Below are 20,102 nucleotides of genomic sequence, written 5' to 3' on the forward strand. Positions count from 1 at the left end.
GACCTCTCACAAGCCTGCAAAACAGTCCTCCTTTCTCTCCACCATTTGCCCCGGCAAGATACATCACATAAAAATTAACATGAAGCTTTCATATTTGCTGTTGCCTGTTGTGATCCAAGACAGTCATTCCTTGTATAGCAACTTATTATCACTCATTAAAGCAATGGCACTCTAAGGGCATTTTATTTCTATTTAAGCATGAAGCAGGAAAAGAAGGGAGACTTCTGTTGTAGTCTGCTCCGTCTAAACCCTCTATGCCAAGTCCCCATCAAGAGAATCATCTTTTTTGTTGCCTTTTTTGTTGTTGTGAAGTTCAAAGCCTCTGGATATAGACTGCAGTAATGGAAAGGCTGGCAGAACTAGCTAAGAAAATTGCTGATGTTTACTTTATTAAAACAAAACAACTAACACCACACAATGAAACCAGGCCATTTCATTCTATATATTTAGGCTCTGGCCCAAAATTGGAGTGAAGGCAACATATAAATAGAGGCGTTGTCAAGAAGCAGTGTGGTGTAACCTTCAGCTACAGAGCAGCTCTGTCCCTATCACAATGGCTTTGGCCAAGCTCACAACCAGCAGCTTCCCCAACCGTGTCTGCAGCAGTGCACTGCGGAGCATACACCAGTTTTACAACTTTCAGCTTCTTCAAGGCAAGGACAGTATGTATATACCTATGGAACACACATGTCAGCATGTGTCCTGGTCATAAACAGAACTGTCAGCAGTAATATTTGCACCTCAAATACTGTGTTCAGTTTTGGGCCCCTCACTACAAGAAAGACATTGAGGTGCTGGAGCGCGTCCAGAGAAGGGCAACGAAGCTGGTGAAGGGTCTGGAGCACAAGTCTTATGCGGAGTGGCTGTGGGAACTGGGGTTGTTTAGCCTGGAGAAAAGGAGGCTGAGGGGAGACCTTATCGCTCTCTACAACTCCCTGAAAGGAGGTTGTAGAGAGGTGGGTGTCAGTCTCTTTCCCCAAGTAGCAAGTGACAGGACAGGAGGAAACGGCCTCAAGTTGCGCCAGGGGAGGTTTAGACTGGGTATTAGGAAAAATTTCTTCACTGAAAGGGTTATCAAGCACTGGAACAGGCTGCCCAGGGAAGTGGTTGAGTCACCATCCCTGGAGGTATTTAAAAGACGTGTAGATGTAGTGCTTAGGGACATGGTTTAGTGGTGGACTTGGCAGTGCTAGGTTAACAGTTGGACTTCATGATCTTAAAGGTCTTTTCCAACCTAAATGATTCTATGATTCTATATAATAATTACAGTCTGGCTGGCAATCCCATATTGTTTCGAAGCAAGACTGCATGCGAGCCTTCCCAGGCAGGAGGCTTGCTTCCAGTACTAGGCAGGCTCATCACCTGGCTATGCTCCATGGCCCAGCATTCAAGAAGACAGAGGATCACCCACCACAAAAGACATACCACGGGGCTCTATCAGCATACAGCTGCGTTAAGGTATTACACATCCCATGTTTCCTGCTATTTTGATCTCTCACCCTCAATCCTCCACTTCCTTTGATGACCACAACCTCTCTGACGCAAGGTCAAATACCTATTTAAAATGACATGCAATAAATCAAGCCCTGGCTGCTGAACCAAGGCACCTATACGCTCTTGCCATACAGACCACAAGTAAAGCAGCATCTTGAACCAGTTGCAGGAAAACAGTCTTGTGCCAGCTGATGCCTCAGGCAAGTGCAGAGCTCTGCGGGATGCTACAACATTGATAAACATGCAGCATATGGTCACAAACTACATTCAGAGCCAATCACACCAGTAGTGAGTTACAAACACATATCAGAAGTCTGAGTTTGGACAAGCTGCAAAGAGAGATTTCAACTTCATATGCAAGTTGAAGAGCCGGGGGGAGAGTAAATGCCACTGAAAAAAAACCCCCTTTGGACCCTTGGTATTACCTGAGGAATATGTAAGAGAGACAATTACCATATAAGAGAACTCCTGAGGTGTAAGGAAAGAGGGAAAGTAGCTACCAGAGTACCACTCTAAGGTTATTATACACCGAAATCCAAATAAATATTCAGGTTGTACCTTAACTGAAGGAGTAAGAATAATTCAGAAAAATCTTTCCAGCAGCTGTGCACAAGCTTATGGAAATGGATTTTGGGACAGTTCAGAACAACCCAGTTTACGTAAGCAAACCTGTTTTAATCCAATACATTTTAAAATGTGCTTATATTGGTTTAAGCTGCTGTGAAACCACATTAGATTGCTGGCTGCAGTATAACAGCTCGATTAACATACTGAAATGGCTCAACCCAAGGTCAGACAAGGACCAGAGACTGCATATGTGAGGGTGCCGGATTGCAAAGCCATAGGTAGAGGAGAGCAAGAGAATAGCCCTACAGCAGCCAACAGTTCCCCAGGCCTAGGCTGCCACGGAGCCAGCATTCTGCTGCCCAAGCCTAACCACAGCAGGTTAAGGTGCCCACGGGGCACCGCAGGTGCTAACTTACCTCGCTGCCACAGCAGTCGGAATCTACAGTTAAACAACACAGAAGTTAGCTGAGGACTGCAGCAGAGATGTTCCCAGTAGTACAACATGACTTCTAGGAAATCTAGGACTGCAGTGTCGTGCCTTGGTTCTGGTGTGCAAGCAAGACAAAAGGAGGTTTTAGCCTTGAGATGCTGCTCTCATCGTGGTCCAGCCATGGGCACAGCACTCTGAGCACAGAGCCGGCCCCACACAACCCCTGCTGAACTTTGATGCTGGCCAAGGGCAGCCAGCAGACCCAAACCTCCTGGCCATCTCCCATGCAAACACATTTGAAGCGCTGCCCGCCTTCCAGCAACGTTTTAGACACTGCACTGCAAGACACCTGGTTTTTGTGCTGTTAGTCACTAGCTTTTATTTGTAGCAGATCTCCCTCAGTTGCTGGCTTCACACATTATACAGCACACCACTTTTAGACCTAGCAGTCCCCTCTACCTTACAATTTCCCATTGTGGTGTCTTCCAGTGGCACAGGGTAACACTAGTGCCAACTCTACAGCCCTACCAACTACAGTCTCTCTAGTCCCACTGCTGGCACAGGGATCCCTGGTAGGGGAAAAGAAAAAAAAAAAGAAAAAAGGAAAGGAAAAAAAAAAAAGAGAGAGAACAAGTGCACAAACAACTTTACATGTTGGCAATCCCCAGCTGCCACCAATCAGCATGTGCTTATAAGTCGTGTATCAGGCACATAAGCAATGCATAGTTTTCAAAGGACTCATAGTAGAGCTGTTTAACATCTAAATCAGACAAGCAAACCAAAATAACAAAGAGAAACAAGAAGAAAAGCATTAGGCTAATTTGATGCAGGTGCATAAAGCTGAGCACCAGTTCAGATGTGACTAGTAGTTACAGTCATTACGATGAAAGTGCAGAAGCTATCATTGCTAATAAGCATACATACATTTTTACCCTGTTCTAAGAGACACATTCTGCCTTATTTTAATTTTATATGCACTAAGCACAGGGAAAACCACTTCCCAGTATGTGGGATGGGGGTGGAAGAGGAAGAAAGAGACCACTCGCTCCTCACTGAATACAGGATTCAGTAGAGTCAAGACTTCACCCTCAGGACTTTGCAGTTGTTCCACTGATCCTGACCTGGCTCCGGCTTATGAAGCAAACCTGTCATCAGCCACACAAACAGCAAAAGGCAGACAAAGATGTTTTCCTGTCCCAGAGGAGAAGTGTCCCTTTCCTTCTTCATTAATTCCCCACCCCACACTTCATCAATAGGATGGGGAACCATCGTACCGACAGTGGGGGTGGGGGAAGAGGGCTGCTGTATGAGTTCACTGAAGGCACACCTATAAACTTGGCATAACCCTGGTTATTGTTCATCTGGTAGAAGCCCTGGAGCACATTCTGCTCATGACTTGCAAAAGAAGTGAGTCAATGCGAAGAGTTTGCACAGGTTCATTAGAAAGGCAGCCTCTTATCAGCCTCCACAAATCTAGGTCAAGGTTTGTTGGAAGTATTGACAAATAAAACTTCCACTGATGCTAATAAGAAAAGTTAACATTTCCCACCCAAAAGCACACTGAAACAAAACCCAAAGTTTACCTTCTCTTGAGCTGACTTTACAACACTAACAACTTGTTTAACTGCTAGCTCAAGTGGTTCCTGTGGGTCGTCTTCCTCAAACGTAAGCAACTGTGAATCCTAAGAAAAAAGAAAAAAATAAGCATTGTTAGTTGACGAACCCATCACTTGAAAACAAGTGATAAAAATGCACTGCCGGTGAAGTTCCTGGAAGAACCAGAGACAGAATTGCAAATGTATGTCAAAACTTGTATGCATTAATTGCACGACACCTCACTACATAATACAGGGTAGAGCCTGAAAACCTATACTTAGGACATAGCTATGGGCCTAATCATAGCTCATCTTTCTCTGTAGCAGAATATCAAGGTACACAGCACAGTGCAGAGCGAAGCCCATGCGCAGCGACAGAGTTCCGTGAAACTGCTTTTCTTGAGTAAGGATTAATCAGTGCTGTAGTTTTAAAAGGCGTTTTTGGTTTGGCCTAATAATACGGCTGCACTAGGCTGTGCCGAAACTAAGAAAACCCAAATATCATCTTGCACAGGTGAGGAAAGAAGCCTTCCCCTCCCCAATCCTTCCTCGTGTGTGACAGCAGGCAGTGATGACAGCTACTCAGTCTTCATATAGACAGCGTACACCTGTTTTGGCAGTGAGGTCATACTTTCAGAGACATCAGCACTCGCATTCTCCACTCGCTACTCACACTGAGCGGACAGTGCCGCTTCCCTCGTCACCCGAGGTTGTTTCGCACGCAGGAATTTCATTAGCAGTATGCCGCTGACATTGTTTTGGGAGGCTGACAGCGGGAGCCACGCCATGGTGCAGTGCCAGGCAGTGAACTCATGGCAAGAGATGGCTCCAGCTGCTCTCCCAGGGAAGGAGGGTGTGTGTGCCCCTGTCAAAGTGGCTTTGGTCTCTGGCCGGGGACTGGAAGCCGCTGCTTGCTTCTAGTTACTTTCAGTTCCTAGCACCTGTACCCAAGCTGTTTGGGCTCTCCTCTTCCACAAGCACAAGGCAAACCTTCGTTTCTTAGCACAACCCATGCTTTTCTGAACCACATCGTGCAATTTAAGAAGGCAGACAAAGTATTTTCTTTCCACTGCCCTAACTTAAGGTGATGTCTGGAAAGTGTTAAACTGCTTTCCTTATCTTTCACACACACATGTTGCCCTGCTTTTCCTTCTCCCCCAGCCTGCCCCCTGACATGTAAGAAGAAAGCATGCTGGGGCCGCCAGGAAATGAACCTCCTAGACCTAGGGAGAGGGCTGCGCACGAAGTCGGAGACCTGGGGTACATGCCGCTTCCTAGATAGTTTAGCCTCAGCATTTTCCACTGACACAGCAAGGGTTCAGTCCTCAGGACCAGGGAATTCGGTTGCCACGGCCCCACCTAACCTTCCTGCCTCTTAGACCCAGCCATACCATTACAAACCACCGATGGAATGCCATGCTGTGTCCTTTGCAAGAAGGGTAGGATAGGATGGGACAGGATGCCACGTTTTGGGCATTTATCTGACCCGGGTTAAAAACAAACTAATGAAAAACGGAGAAGCCCACCATCCCATGGCAGTCTGGAGAAAGCGAGCCCTCAGCATTACACTGACAGGCACACGGGTTCAGTACGACCTAAGACAACACGAAGGAAGCCCAGCTCTGGGAGTTATGTGCCGAAGGACCAGCCGCAGGCCCCGTGGCGGTGCTCAGGGCAGGAAGTTTCCATCGTTTCCTCCTCCCTGCACCCGAACAATGTTATCGGCGGCACAAGCCCCTGCCAGGGGCTGCGGGGGTCACGGCTTTCCTCCCCGTCCTTCCCTGCTCCCATGTCTGCGCCCACACTGCACCTCTGGCCGGCTCCTTCCTGCAAATTCCTGCCAAGCGGCAACCAAACATACGTATATACACACGCACATACACACACACATATATATACGCATACATACATGCACACACACATATGCACATGGAGGGGCAGTAACACACCGGCAGGCACTGTCAGCACCCTGCTGACGGCACCCCCATATATCTCTGGAGCAAGTCCCAGTGTCCCTACAGCCGCTCCTCGCCCCGGGCGGGGACAGCCCCCGCCGGCACAGGAGCACACGCCGCCCTCGCCCGCCCCGGCACGGCCCGGCGGGACGCCCCACGGCCGGGAGGCCCACGGCCCCAGCCCGGCGGGCGCCGGGGGGCTGCCGGCGGCACCGCCCGGAGCTCCCCGGCCGGGCCCTGCGGCGGGGCGGCCCCCGTTTCCCCGCCCGCCGCCCCTCACCTGCGACCCCGGCACTCACCGCCCGCGCCGCCGCCTCGGCGCTGAGCGCCGCCACCCAGGCCCGCCGCCACTGCCGCCGCCAGCTGCTCAGCGACAGCGCCCAGGCCAGCACCGAGCCGCCCTCCTCCAGCAGCTCGTCCCGCCGCGGCGGCGGCAGCGGCGGAGGCGGCGGCCGGCCCCGCCGCAGGGCCAGCAGCGCATACTGCACCAGGTAGACGGCCAGGGTGGCCAGCGCCGCCACGAAGAGAGCGACCAGCGCGCACCAGCGCAGCTCGGCCAACCCGCCCGCCAGCCACGCCATGGCTGACCATAATGGGAGCCGCGCTACCGGCCCCCACCAAGGCGCGCACGGCGACGGCGGCGGCGGCGGCGGGGCCGGGCAGCGGCAGCCCGCGAAGGGCCCGAACCGCGAGTGTCGGCACGGCGTCCGGCCGGCTGCCCGGGGACGCGCCGCGCCGCGCCGCACCGCCCGCCCACGGCGCAGTCACCGCCCGGCCCGCCCCTGCCGGCGGGGCGGCGAGGGGAGGCCCGGCCCCGGCCTCAGCCACGGCCCCAGCCCCGGCCCCTGCCCAGCGCCGCCGGCGTGGGCGGCGGCGGGGCGGCCCACGAGTGCGGCAGGGGGCTGGCGCGCTGCCGGCGGGGCCGGGCCGCGCATCGCCCGGCGGCGGGGGGCGCTCGGCCCGCGGCTGCCCCGGCGTCCCGCAGCGGAGCGGCTGAGGGGGCGCCTGGTGCCCCGGGCGGCAACGGGGGGCGGCTGCAGCGGGAGGGAGCGGGGCTCGGGGTGGGTGTCTGGGGCGCAGGCTGCGGCCGGGACAGCTGCTGCCGGGCGGGTTCGTGTGCGCCCTGAGCCGGCGCTTCTCGGAGAAACCATTTGCCGTGCCGGGCGGTGCCGTGGGCAGAATGGGCGGAGAAGAGCGCTTCCGAGGATGGACAACAAGGGGGGAGTTTCGGTAGAGACAGTGGGGCAGGAGAGGCATTCAGAAGCCCGGGAAAGACACAGGTGTCAAGCTAATAATTCTCGTTGGCTTTCATGTAACGAAAGGTTTCCCCTTGCATCAGTGTTACTTAGTGATGTCGTTCGCACGCTAAGAAAGGGCTGCAAGTGAAAAATCAAGTGAACAGGCCCTCTCATCTTTGCACACAAGAGATAAATGTGTTAATGCCTGCTTGCGGGCCGAGCAGGAGTCGGTTACAGAACAGGCCTGATTTTTTCCCCCCAAAAGAAAGATGTATAACTTTTGTGTCCCAGCGGCTGAACCTAGTTTGTGTCAGAATGACCAAGTCCAGTGGATAAAATTGCCACGCTAGCAAATGGGCGTTTTGTGAAGGCACCCCTTCACGCAACAGGGCGACACTTGCAGGTCTGTGATCGGCCTTCCCACTCACCACTTCACAGTGCTGCGGGCACAACTTAAGGAGATTACAAGGCATTTTATTTTCCCCTCTGCTTCCTATCAAAGGGCGAACGCAAGCGTCCCTTTTCTTCCTGGTGCCGCAGCATCTCCTCTGCCGAGGATGGAGCCTACTCACCGGTAGGAGAAAACAACATTTCTGTGTTTCATTGTGATCTGCGGCCTGGAGCGTAAATTCAGAACTAAGTACTTTCTGCAAACCACGGTGAATGACTGTTGTTATCAGTAGGAGGTTTCCGACAAAGGGGAGGAAATTGTCTTTTGATAGTAAATAAAAGTTTCATAATTATTTATTTCTGTCACATTCATTTTTATTAAGTTCATGTTTGGTTTTCAGACTGCCACCTTATCAGCTCATCACTATTTGTGTCCTCGTTTTTCTTCTGCTTTTCTTTGCCTGCTCTGTTTCTTTCATAGTGACTTTCTTTACCCGTGGCAGCTCCCAGCCAATGAACCTCACTTCTATTTTTTGCCCAATCCACACACTGAAACAACCAGCGATTAAGTCATTGAGGTTGGTAGTGAAATGTCATGGTAAGTTCTTGCTCCACTCGGGTTTAGGCTATTGCCACTGTAGCCTTAAAGGGCAGAAACATCTTTTCCTTGCTGGAAACTGAAATTCCAGACCATCGGAGTGCGTGCCATGGATCACGGAGGGGAATTACTGTGGGTCCTGCAGTGCCTGGCTCTGGCGTGCCTCCCAAGGGAGCCGTGCAGATGGCAGGTGCTGAGGCACAGAAGCCGTGCGGGCTCGCAGACCAGGCAGCAAATGCTTGTTTGCTGGACATTTTCAAGCAAATTCACGGCTAGAAGCAGAGGTAAAAAGAAAAGGGAAGTGAGTGCATTACAGAATCACTGAATGGTTGAGGTTGGAAGGCACCTCTGGAGGTCATCCGGTCCAACCCCTCTACTCAAGCAGGGCCAACCAGAGCTGGTTGCCCAGGACCATGTCCAGATAGATGGCTTTTGAATATCTCCAAGGACTCCAACAACTTCCTGGGGCAACCTGTTCCAGTGCTTGGTCACCCTCACCGTGAAAAAGGGTTTTTCCTTATGTTCAGAGGGAACCTCCTGTGTTTCAGTGTGTGCCCATTGCCTCTTGTTCTGTCACTGGGCACCACTGAAAAGAGCCTGGTTCTATCTTCTTTGCACGCTCCCTTCAGATATTTCTATACACTGATTAGATCACCCCTGAGCCTTCTCTAGCCTTCCCCCCACCCCAGGTCTCTCACCCTTTCCTCAGGAGAGATGCTCCAGCCCCTTAATCATCTTAGTGGCCTTTCACTGGGCTCTCTCCAGTGGAGACCCACAACTCCAAGTGTGGCCTCACCAGTGCTGAGTAGAGGGGAAGGATCATTTCCCTCAGCCTGCTGGCAACACTCATCCTAATGCAGTCCAGGATTCCATTAGCCTTCTATGCTGTAAGGGCATGTTGTTGGCTCATGTTCAATTTGCTGTCCACCAAGACCCCCAGGTCCTTTCTGGCAAACTCCTTTCCAGCTGGTCAGCCCCCAGCACGTACTGGTGCCTGGAGCTGTTCCTCCCTGGGTGCAGGACTTTGCACTTCTCCTTGTTGATCTGCATGAGGTTCCTGTCAGCCCATTTCTCCAGCCTGGCAAGGTTTCTCTGGATGGCAGCACGACCCTCTGGTGTATCAGCCACCCCTCCCAGTTTTGTCTCATCTGCAGACTTGCAGAGGGTATGCTCTGCCCCACCATCCAGATCATTAATGAAGCTGTTGAATAGGATTGAACCCAGTATTGACCCCTGCTGTACACCACTAGTTACAGGCCTCCAACTAGACTTTGTTCCATTGATACCACACTCTGGGTGCAGCCGTTCAGCCAGTTTTCAATCCACCTCACTGTCTGCTCATCCAGCCCATACTTCATCAGCTTCTCTATGAGGATCTTATGGGACACAGTGTCAAAAGTTTAGGTAGACAATGTCCACTGCTCTCCTCTCATCTACCAAGCCAGTGGTTTCATTGTATATCAAGTTGGTCAAACATGACTTCCCCATGGTGAATCCATGATGACTTTCTTCCTCTTCATGTGTCTGGAAATGGTGTCCAGGATTAGCTGCTCCATAATCTTCCCAGGGATTGAGGCGAGGTCAACTGGCCTGGAGGTCCCAGGGTCCTCCATCCTGCCTTTCTTGAAGTTAGGAGTAGCGTTTGCTTTCCTCCAGTCCTCAGGCACTTCTCCCAACCACCATGATCATTCAAAGATGATCAAGAGTGGCCTTGCAATGACATCTGTCAGCTCCCTCAGCACTTGTGGGTGTATTCCATCAGGGCCCACGGACTTACATATGTCCAGATTGCTTAAGCATTCCCTAACCTGATCCTCTCCCACCAAGGGTATTTGCTCTGGACTTTCACCTTGGTCGCTGGGGCCTGGGATTCCTGAAGGGCTGTTACGTCAACATTTAATACAGTATTTACAAATATGGGGCTAGGCCTCTGGGATGAGGAACAGGTTGTTGCCTGAAAAGCAATTTGATCATTTTGTGTTGTAAATACATTGTTCACATTTGTACCTTTAAGCTGCAAAATTGACAGGGCCAGAACATTGTTTTATCTGCTGTAGTTACTTTACTGTATGGGCATACAAAGAATGGGCTACTCGGAGGTCAAAGCACTTGCCTGGGACACAGGGAAATCCCGCGCGCCATTCACTGACCAGCTGCCTTCTGCCTGCCTGACTCCAGGCAGCTGATTTAGAGTACACCTACTCCTTATGGGCATCCAACTAGACTCTGTTCCACTGATATCACCCTCTGGGTGCAGCCGTTACCAAGGAGTGAGCTGCTGAGATCTCTAGAGATCTGAGCGCCATATTGCTATGTTAGCACAGCACCATACACAGGTTAATTGACCCTGCTGAGAGACCAAATTTATTAGCTGGGCACGTTCAAGATCCAAACCAGTATCTTTACGCAGTATTGCACGGTGCTGTACCATCTTGTCTGCAGATAGCTCTGGGATTTCTAATACAGCACTGCGCTGTGGCAGACAAACCTGCCCTTAGCTTGTCCCATGTTCCAGTTGCCCGCATATGCTGTGTAGACAATTTTCTTTAACTGGCAGGAATTTTGTGAGTCTAATTAGTGAATATGAAATTATAAGAAAGAGTAAAAGGTTACACTGAGATATTAAAAACAGTTTTCCTTTACACAACTTTATCAACTGTCTTGTTACTAGAAATATTTTACATTTTTACTTTTGAAGTATAGCAAAAATACGTGGTAGCTAATATTTAATTATTTTCCTTTTTCATGCACCTGTGAACTTGGAATAGCCCTCTCTGAACATTCAGGATCTTACCCATCAAAGCATAGCTCTGGGGATGCAATTAGTAAAGTAATTAGTTTTTCATAATTCCGTGTACTTTGAAGCTGGGAACTGTGATTTTGACTTGCTCCTAGGCTCTGCTATGCGCTCTGTTTCTATTAAGTAACTTCTGTATTTCCCAAATCCCAGCTTTTCTTTCAATTAGCAAGTGTATATCTCTGTCAGTGATGGTTGCAAAGCAAGTTTAAAAAATGCAAAGTGAGATTAATACAGAGTTGATTTTACAAGCGTTCTGGAACAAGAGAGTTATAAATGCATCATTCATCGCAGCTACCTCACATGTCCTGTTTTGGTCCTTTGAAGTACGAATTTTGTTAACCATTTCACTCTGTGTTGCAAAGGCAAGGAGAAAACTGCAGACCTGTAGCTTACTCTGACCTAGTCTACGCTGAAATGTTTTGCTGGTAGAGCTACCCTAGGCACATGAACAACAAAGAAACATCTCACCCATTAACTAGTGCTGCCAGGTTCACCATACATCTGAGTTTCCAGAGATGCTCTTTTTCACCCCCCAGGCAGAATGTGGGCAGAATTTTAGGACCTTGACTATTTGTTTGAAATTTCCAGATTTGTTGGAGGTGGGTGGTGCTATATCTGAGACTACCCTGAGTCCCATGGTATAGATATAAGCAAAGGGAGCAGGATGAGATCATAGTTATCAAATCAATTTCATTTTTAAAGCTGTAAGCAGAACCAAAAAAAAAGTGCCATAGGTTCAATCACTGCAATTAAATGATTGCTTATACAATTACAATGCACAGAGATAAAATCAATCCAAACCTTTCTCACTAATTCTCTGCCTCTGAGCCCCAGCGTATTTTTTTACACACATGAAAGAGAAGGTTCATAAGAGGCCATACATGCAGTCTAACATGAAGTCTGAAACAAGTGCTTTGTCAGGACAGTTTAAAAGTGTAAGAGGTGCTTATTTTGGCCAAACTGCACTTTGGCCAGCAGAGCTTTTTCCATTGTCCCAGGACTCTGTGTGATGCTGCCTTTACCTGTGAGGTGGCTATAACCATGTCTTCATTATGAGATTTTGCTACCGTAACAGTCTGAGGTGATACCACTGAACTCTCTTCATTGACAGCTCTGCTGGCAGAAGTAGACCTGTTAATCTTCACACCTGAAGTGTGACCCCTTGGCATGTTACTTCCCATGGAAGAGGGGACCATTTCCCCTTTCACATGCAGCATTTCAGCCTCTTTCCCACTCTTTTACCTGCTGTGCCAGAGGCAGGTAACAGGCATGTCCTTCTACCAGCTGACTGTGGCAAGTTTGCTCAGGAGTTGTGGGGCAAGGAGAGGCACAACGCTAAAGCCAGAAGATGAGTTCCTCCATTTGATCCTGCCCTTACATGTACTTTCCAGTCTGTTTTGTGTAGCCCCTTCCTAGGTGAGATTCAGCACGTGTGACCCATCTTGTCTCATGGGACTCGACATACCAGAAACATTGTCCCCTGCTTTGCGACAGCTGTCTGACAAACGGAGTGATGGGTGTGCAAAGGGCTGGAACAGGGGCCAGGGGGGATGCCCGGAGAAGTCTTGTTGGAAGGAGGTCAACAGTCTGGCACCAAAGGAGGTACCACTAAGCAAGTTTTCATAGCTAGGAGGTAGCATGGGGGCAAGGAGGCTAGCACTGGGCTGGCTCTTGATCTGGAGTAACTCCCCCCACCTCATGTCTTCCAGAGAACATCCTCTTCTTAATGAAGGAGTCTCACTCCATACAAAAAAGGCTCTGAGATGATGGTATCATTAGACCTTCACTTTGACTAATTACTGTTATTTTTGGTTCTTTTGCAAAATCAGGAGATATCTGATCTATCCAAGCACCAATCTCTATTGAAAAGAAGTAATATATCCACCATGACCTCATAGTAGGAAAACTTCAATTCATTTAGGTCCCTTAGTTCTTCTTTACCCAAACACCTACATCTCTTAAGTGCTTAAGAAGGCATACTGCCAGGAGCTGACTTTTTCATTAGATCAGAAAACTGCTCTCATAGCTTTGTTATTATATATGTTATTAACACACAGGCATGGTCCTAGAAAAAAATCTTGAAAAAACAACCATGCCCCATAAATATAAATGTTGACAAATTGGCCAAGTTTCAAAACAAATGGGTCACAATGTTTTATTTTGACCAAACATAATTTCAAGTTATGTATTCAGATATAAAGCAAAACTGCAAAGCCATGTTTCAATCCTATTAGAGCAACCATGGACCCAACTTGGTACCCCTTGGATGCTTGTACTTTCTTTTGAAGCCATTCATGCACCAAAAATACAGCCTATCAAGGAAAAAAAAACAAACATGAGAAAGCACATAAATAACAGCGCCATGGTGTTTGTATTCATTGTAGCACATCAGTATTTCACCCATTAATTTTAGAAGTCTCTTATCATTTTGTCATATTATAACTTTTTGCTTTTCTCTGTAGGACCACACTTTTCCAAGTCGCCAATATCCGGTAAATAATCTATTCCCAAGTGGTCACAACTTTGCAAAAGGAACAAAGGCTAACAACAGACATTTTGTCTGGAATTGCTGATCGTTTCTTTTACTACTTGTATCTGGCACTGCAATGGAAGAAGGAAAAACATTTTTGAGAGAATTATTTTTTCTATGATGATGACTCTTCAAAAATATATTTACTAGACTTCAGTATAATACTGTGAGTTTTCAGAAATTAAAACATGACAGACAAGCTTATTTTATTTTCTTCTTTACTTTCACCTGCTGGAGCCAGTTATATTCTCTCCACCAGAGAGCGCAAGTATCCCCAGCGGTGATGGTGCTGGGATGGAGAGATTGCTGTACTCTAAGCAGTATTGTGAGCTGCCTTCCTCAAGGACGGCAGTCTACACATGGTGGGTGCTTCCAGCTACATGAAGTTTCATGCCTATGGGTTAATTTGGGCTCAGAGTTAACATTGTGCCCAAACGGTTAAGGCTTCCCATGTCCAAGATAGAGCTGAAAAATCTCCCGACAAGGAACCACTGGAGAGATTCCTGCCTCTCCTTCTGAATCCTGGGCTCCAGCCCCGGAGATGCTGACTTGCCAGGGATGCGTGCTTCTCCCATGCAGTACAAACACTAATATGCTCCTCAGACACATGCTTGAGGACACTAAGACCAACTGGCTTTGGCGATGTCGGGCATCAGAAAGAAGAAAGGACTTGGTAAGTAGTAAAAGAGATCTTCAAGTTTTAGACTGAGAGCAAAGGCATTTCAAGCAATGTTGTAGGAAATTAATAGCAAGAGTATGAAATAAAATAATAAAGGTTTGTGAAAAATCTCAGAACCCATACCTTCCTCTAGAAGAACAGTGAAAATGCTCCAAGTCAGCTAGACGGCTAAGAAAATCCAAGGACGTGTACCAGTTCTGTGTTGCATGTCATCCCAGAGCACACCTCCATGGGTACTGCGCTAAGGCTAAAACACTTAAGAGTCTGGAGCGCGTGGGTACAGGCTCACTCACAATATGGTTATGCAAATCCTGCCAGCTACTTGAAGGAGAATGCAATGTGTTACAGCAAAGGGTAAAAAGCTTTTAACTCCTCAGTCATGAGTTCACGTTATGTTCAAGTGTGTTGACTATATGTTGTTATAATAGGTGTTAAGCTACAACTAATCCTCTTGCATTTTCTTCAGACAACTGTCCACGCTGCAGAAACCATTGGGATAGACTGGCCTCCTCCTTGGCAGTCTCAATAGGGAGCCAAGGATTGAAGAATCTGGAGATGCACCTTATCTCTCCACTCCCAGCTGTCAGTTAGGCAGAAACCATGCTGCTTAGTGAAAGGAATACTGGAGAACACAGCTTTTACACAAAAGTGTATTATAACATGCCTTTGACCTAACAGGGAATTTTCAGCAATTGCTGTGTAACAGAGCCATATTTAAACACAGTCACATGCATTTCTATACACATACATACATGTATATATAGAGAGGGGTTCACCTTCTGTGTGGCGCTTTCGAGTGTGGCTCTTCAAGTGGGTGTGATATTGCAGTCTTTTGTTTCTGGCTCCTCCTAGTGCCTGTACACAGTGTTAGAGGCACCTAATAGATTGTAGGATCATCTCCATAAAATGAAGGTTCTATGTGGTTCTTCCCCTCTTGAGCCTTGTAGTAATACTTGCTAAATCTACCCAATTTCAAATCTCATTTTTCATATAAGTGATTCTCCTTCAGACTTACTCAGAGTGACAGTTTGGTATTTTTACAGTTTTTTTTCCTCATGCTCTTAAAAAATGCATTTACATGCATTTACATGCCTCAGTCAAATTTCTCCTGAAACAAGTAATCTGAATGCAAGCTAACAAAGCTAAGTTTCCTCCTTGTGGCATTTGGCTGCTCAGTTGATTGATGAGTGAAGAAGAGGCAGCAGCAAATAGCAGCTGCCTCGTTAATCCCAGCTCTGGGCTGCCATGCAGAGAGGAAGCCTTAAACTTTCCCCCTATGGCTGGGAACAGTTGTGTCTGTTCTGACATTAACCAGACTCCACATAGGGTGCCCCACAGAGCAAGAGATGTGCATGAAGCCAAGGACTAGCCAGCTGAGGAAGGAGTAAATAGGATGGTGGTCAACAGAGCTGTATTTACTGTTCTGTAGGTTTTCCTCTGGTTTTAGATCCCCCTCTTTTTAGGATCCATGGCTGCAGGTGGCGAGGTGGAGAAACTGCGAATGTATCTCCATAGTTGCCACACCTGGTGAAGCCCTCAGGACCTGTAGTTTTCAAAGCCTGTTCCAAGAGGACCCAAACTTCCCCCAATGCAACATTGTAGGGGAAATATTATTAAACAATCTTTTGGGAAGTTTTTCTTCCCTTAAACTCTTTCATAGACTTTATAGCATAGAGAAACAGATGCAGTTTCTTGTCAGCCAAAAAGGATTAGAAGGCGTCAAACCCGAGGGACTCCTAGCTGTTCATTAGGGAAGAAAGGAAAAAGCAGGAACCAAAGGGCCACATTCATCACAAATGACACCTTAAAACAGAGGCTGATTTTTTTTCTTGTTTTGGCAGGGCCACAGCATGCTCTCTTCTATATCTTATGTTCTTCTGCTGTTGTCATCCTACTCTCTCCCACCTCTTCTTCTGGTTTGTTGCCCTTTGTTCCTCCAGACACCTGCCTGTGGAGCCTGCAAATCTCAGTGTGGTCTCTTCCTTCCAGCAGAAGCATCCCTGGATGCTAGTAATCCCAGCAGGTCATGTTACTTCATCACTGCCTCATTTGTAACACCAGTGCACTTCATTGGAGAGATACATGTTGCTGGATGAGAACCTGTGCCCTAAAATATCACCTTAAGCTAATGATTACAACCAGGGCTCCATGACATCAAAGAACTGCACCCATCCTAGCTCCCGGACTGACAAGACATTAAGAAATTGTTAAGGGTTGTATCAAAACTGCAGAAGCAATTTAAAGCAAATTCTTTGTTAACAGAAACTGGCTTCACATTTGATGTATTCTTTCAACACATGTAAAATGAAGGGGAAAAAAAAGTTGTGTATGTTGCTTCATTGCAGCCAACATCTTGAAGATTTCTATTGCCAGAGTATTTCAGGACTGGAAATAGAAATATTATCCATGTAGGTCTAATAGTAAAAATTATCCTGTTAGTGTTTGTGTATTAAAAAAAGAGTGATAACTGGAAACATCCTATGAATGCAAGAGTAAGTAAAAGTTACTGGCTTTGTTTGCAGAGCAACTGTCTTAGAAGCAGACGGCTGGAATTAGAACAAAAAATAACCACAAAAACAGGCACAATGGTCATGGCGTTATGAGTAACTTCTTATCATTTTGGTTTGCTTCTTGACTTTTGTGTCAAATATAGCTTGTATGGTCACTAGAGCAGACATTTGCTGTGAAGCATTTAAGCAGATGTTAGACTGCTCTGAAACAGTAAGAGAGAGAGGACTGTATGCAGATCTGGATGCAGAAAGAGCCAGAGGAGTTCCTTACACTGAAAGGAGAAAGAGGGAGCCAAACCTTTGGTGATTTAGCACTCTGTGAATGAGTCACAGCACAGCTCTCCCCTATGCTCTTTACCTTTTCCACAGCTCACCTAACTTCTGATGTGCAGGGATGCTCCACAGAGGGACAGGCCAGGAGCCCTTTGTCCCCATTTTCAAAGAGATTTAAGGAGCATCAAAGGCCCAAATCCTCTTGACCTTGGAGTGCCCTTTCAACCCTTGATTCTGACCATTTGGCAGACCTGGCACTTCAGCTCTGCCATATGTTTCACATGACTTATTGCCCCGCTTACTCTGACAAGACAGTACACATGCACATGGTGACAAGCACTGGGGTAAAAAGCACAGACAGCTGTTCAGCACATGCTCTTGCTGCAAATCTTATCCTTCCTGCTAAGACCATTCTTTGCTATCCAGAGAGTGATTTTTATGAAACTTGTTGGAGATTAACTCTTGAGACCTTGTCTCCTCTATTAAATGTGAGTGAAATTGGTCAACAATTTCTGCAACCAAACTGCACAAATTAAAAATGGCAAAGGACAGCAAATGTGGAGTCCAAGAAGTTGAGAAAACTGACCTAAGAGTTTTCAGAGATAGGTCTCATCTACTTTGAAGAGAGGAGCCTAGTAAACCCTGTTCCCAAAAGATACAGAGATAATTTTCTGCATCATGGGAATCCATACACTACATTCCCACAGAGGGGCTTTTGAAGAGGGACATACATGCAGCAAAACTGCTTTCCATGAGAGCACTGCAAAATACCATAAACATTCCTGACTGTGTATTTTCAAACATCTGGTTCAATCCAGTTTTAGATGAAAGAGATACTCAGTTGATGTAACCTTGCTTCCACAAGGTCCCATTTTAATCACTGATTGCATAGGAAGCAGAATTTGGGCTGTGCTCAAGTTTTTAAGTGATTGTCTAGAGCAGTTGGTTTTCTTGTATTTTCCAGTAAAAGATTCAGTGGGGCACTTACTAAAACAAACAGAAAGCCATTATTTTAGTAATGTAAAAACTATCATTTACATCCAACAAATAGATCAAAAGATGCTCTTTTATAAACAAAATTCCCATCCCACAGACACAATGGTATGTACAATAACATCACACTTTGCCAAGAGATTCCAGTATAAGACACAATAATTCAAAAGAAACAAAGTGTAAGTTTATTGGACGCCAACATTTCTTAGTCAAGATCTAAGTAAAGAAAACACACAGTAGAAAAAGTTGTACAAAGCAGCAATGGATTTACATTACATTAAAGAAAAAGTTACCCGAAGCTATTAAGTCTCAGTCCTAAAAAAAGTAAAAACCCATCCTTAATTAAAATTCAACACTGGTGTATTGAACTGATATACAATAACTATAAGGTATACAGGATTATAAAACCAGCTTCTTTTGTCTTACCTCTATAATCCTTTAAAATGACAAGTGAATTTGTGTAACTAATTGGAGAATTCTATAGCAAATATATTGGATAATTCCAATTTCTAGAAACTGTAGGAAATTACTCCCCTGTACCCAAGCACTAAAAGTGATCCCATTTTCCTGCTTTTTTAAAAAGGGACACTGTCAAGAATAAGCCTTAAAATGTGTACTTCATATGTATTTTGCATGTTACATTGCAAAAGATAGTTTGTTCTGGGTTTATGTACATATTTTAATTAAAGATGCTGCTGCAGTAGTGGGAAGCTTGTGTTTTTAAAAGGTAATGTGTATCACTGGTAAACTGGAAAAGGAAAAATGGAGTGAGTCCTTTATTCTGGAATAGTGAGAGAAAAAACAACATGAAAAATAAGCTCAGCCCACAGAATTCAGATACATTTTTCAGACATCCTTGCAACAATTGAGGATGCCCTTAATAGGCATTTTCATGCCCAAGCAGCTCAAGTGTTATGACTCAATTCATGTTTTTAAATTCTTTGATTTTATTAATATCAAGTATTCTTAATACAGATAAGTACATTTACTGTATACAACCTTTCTCTTGATAGTGTCCCTTTATGTACAACAGTTATAGTACAGTTTTTCACAAGTCATTTTAAATAAACAAGAATCAATGACATTAAAAAATACTATCAGGCTGTGTTCAAGAAAAGCAAAAAAAGATTTTAACACTGATTCATTAACAGCAACATTTTAAAAAAAACAACAAAAAAACCCCAACAAACCCTAAGCTTGCTTTGATTTTTATCTAAATCTTCTGGTAGGATAATGTAAACAATTTTATTGAACAGTATAGGCACATGCCAGATTACAGGCTCATGCCATATATTTGCACCCTCACTGTTAGTGCCAAGAAGGTAGGCATAGTCTGTCCTTATCCCATGTGAGGAACTTCTAGTTTTATCACTGGAAGCTTGGAACAAAAACAGAGTACATCTAGCTTCAGACCAAACCCGCATGCCCTACTTGGGGGAAAACAAACAGACATCAGACAAAAAATCTACTGGATGTCACTAGAAGGCCTGCCTAAATAGGAAATGCAGGAACAAGTCTCTTACAGCTGTGTTTTGGTTCACGGATAAGGCTACATCTCCATTCTGAAATACACAAGACAAACGCTAGTGTCACCTACTGCTTCAGCAGATTTTCTGCTCAATTAAATGTCACAGGATGTTTCACTTGCCCTTATCAAAAAAAAAAAAAAAAAAAAAAAAGAAAAAGCGCAGATACAAGAAGTAGAGACAGTATTATTACTGGTTCACGTCCTTTGTTTTTGTAAAACTACAAAATTATACCCTAGCTGTATATGCAGGTTTTAGGTAGAGGAAAATTAATTTGAACTTTTGGTTCTAGGCCTTAAAAAAAATCTGTATGTATTTTTCTGCCATTGCTTACTTTCAGTGGTTGATCATGGTCCCAGTTTAGCAAAGAACTTAAGCACATGTTTAAAAAAAATTAAGACTGATCTCAATGGAACTTAACCATAGGCTTAGATGCTTTGCCAACGCAGTGCCTAAAAGGAAAAAAAGTCCCAAAACAAAATACATTTCATGGCTCAACCCTGCTTCTCTTAAATGCAATGGAA

At 46.1% G+C, this 20,102-nt stretch overlaps 1 protein-coding gene across 2 annotated transcripts in view; it reads right to left on the reverse strand.

Annotated features, from left to right (window-relative positions):
- C2CD2 (C2 calcium dependent domain containing 2) overlaps positions 1-6,775 on the reverse strand; it is a 43,449-nt gene extending 36,674 nt beyond the window's left edge. For both annotated transcript variants that reach the window (XM_075519098.1, XM_075519091.1), the window contains exons 1-2: positions 6,341-6,775; positions 4,075-4,173 (exon numbers count right to left, since the gene is read on the reverse strand). In XM_075519098.1, the coding sequence (XP_075375213.1) occupies positions 4,075-4,173; positions 6,341-6,622 (381 nt within the window). In that variant the 5' untranslated portion in view covers positions 6,623-6,775. The remainder of the gene's footprint in view (positions 1-4,074; positions 4,174-6,340) is intronic.
- Between the last annotated feature and the right edge of the window lie 13,327 nt (positions 6,776-20,102).

This window comes from Mycteria americana, chromosome 1 (assembly GCF_035582795.1).
Source record: "Mycteria americana isolate JAX WOST 10 ecotype Jacksonville Zoo and Gardens chromosome 1, USCA_MyAme_1.0, whole genome shotgun sequence".
Lineage (NCBI taxonomy): Eukaryota > Metazoa > Chordata > Aves > Ciconiiformes > Ciconiidae > Mycteria > Mycteria americana.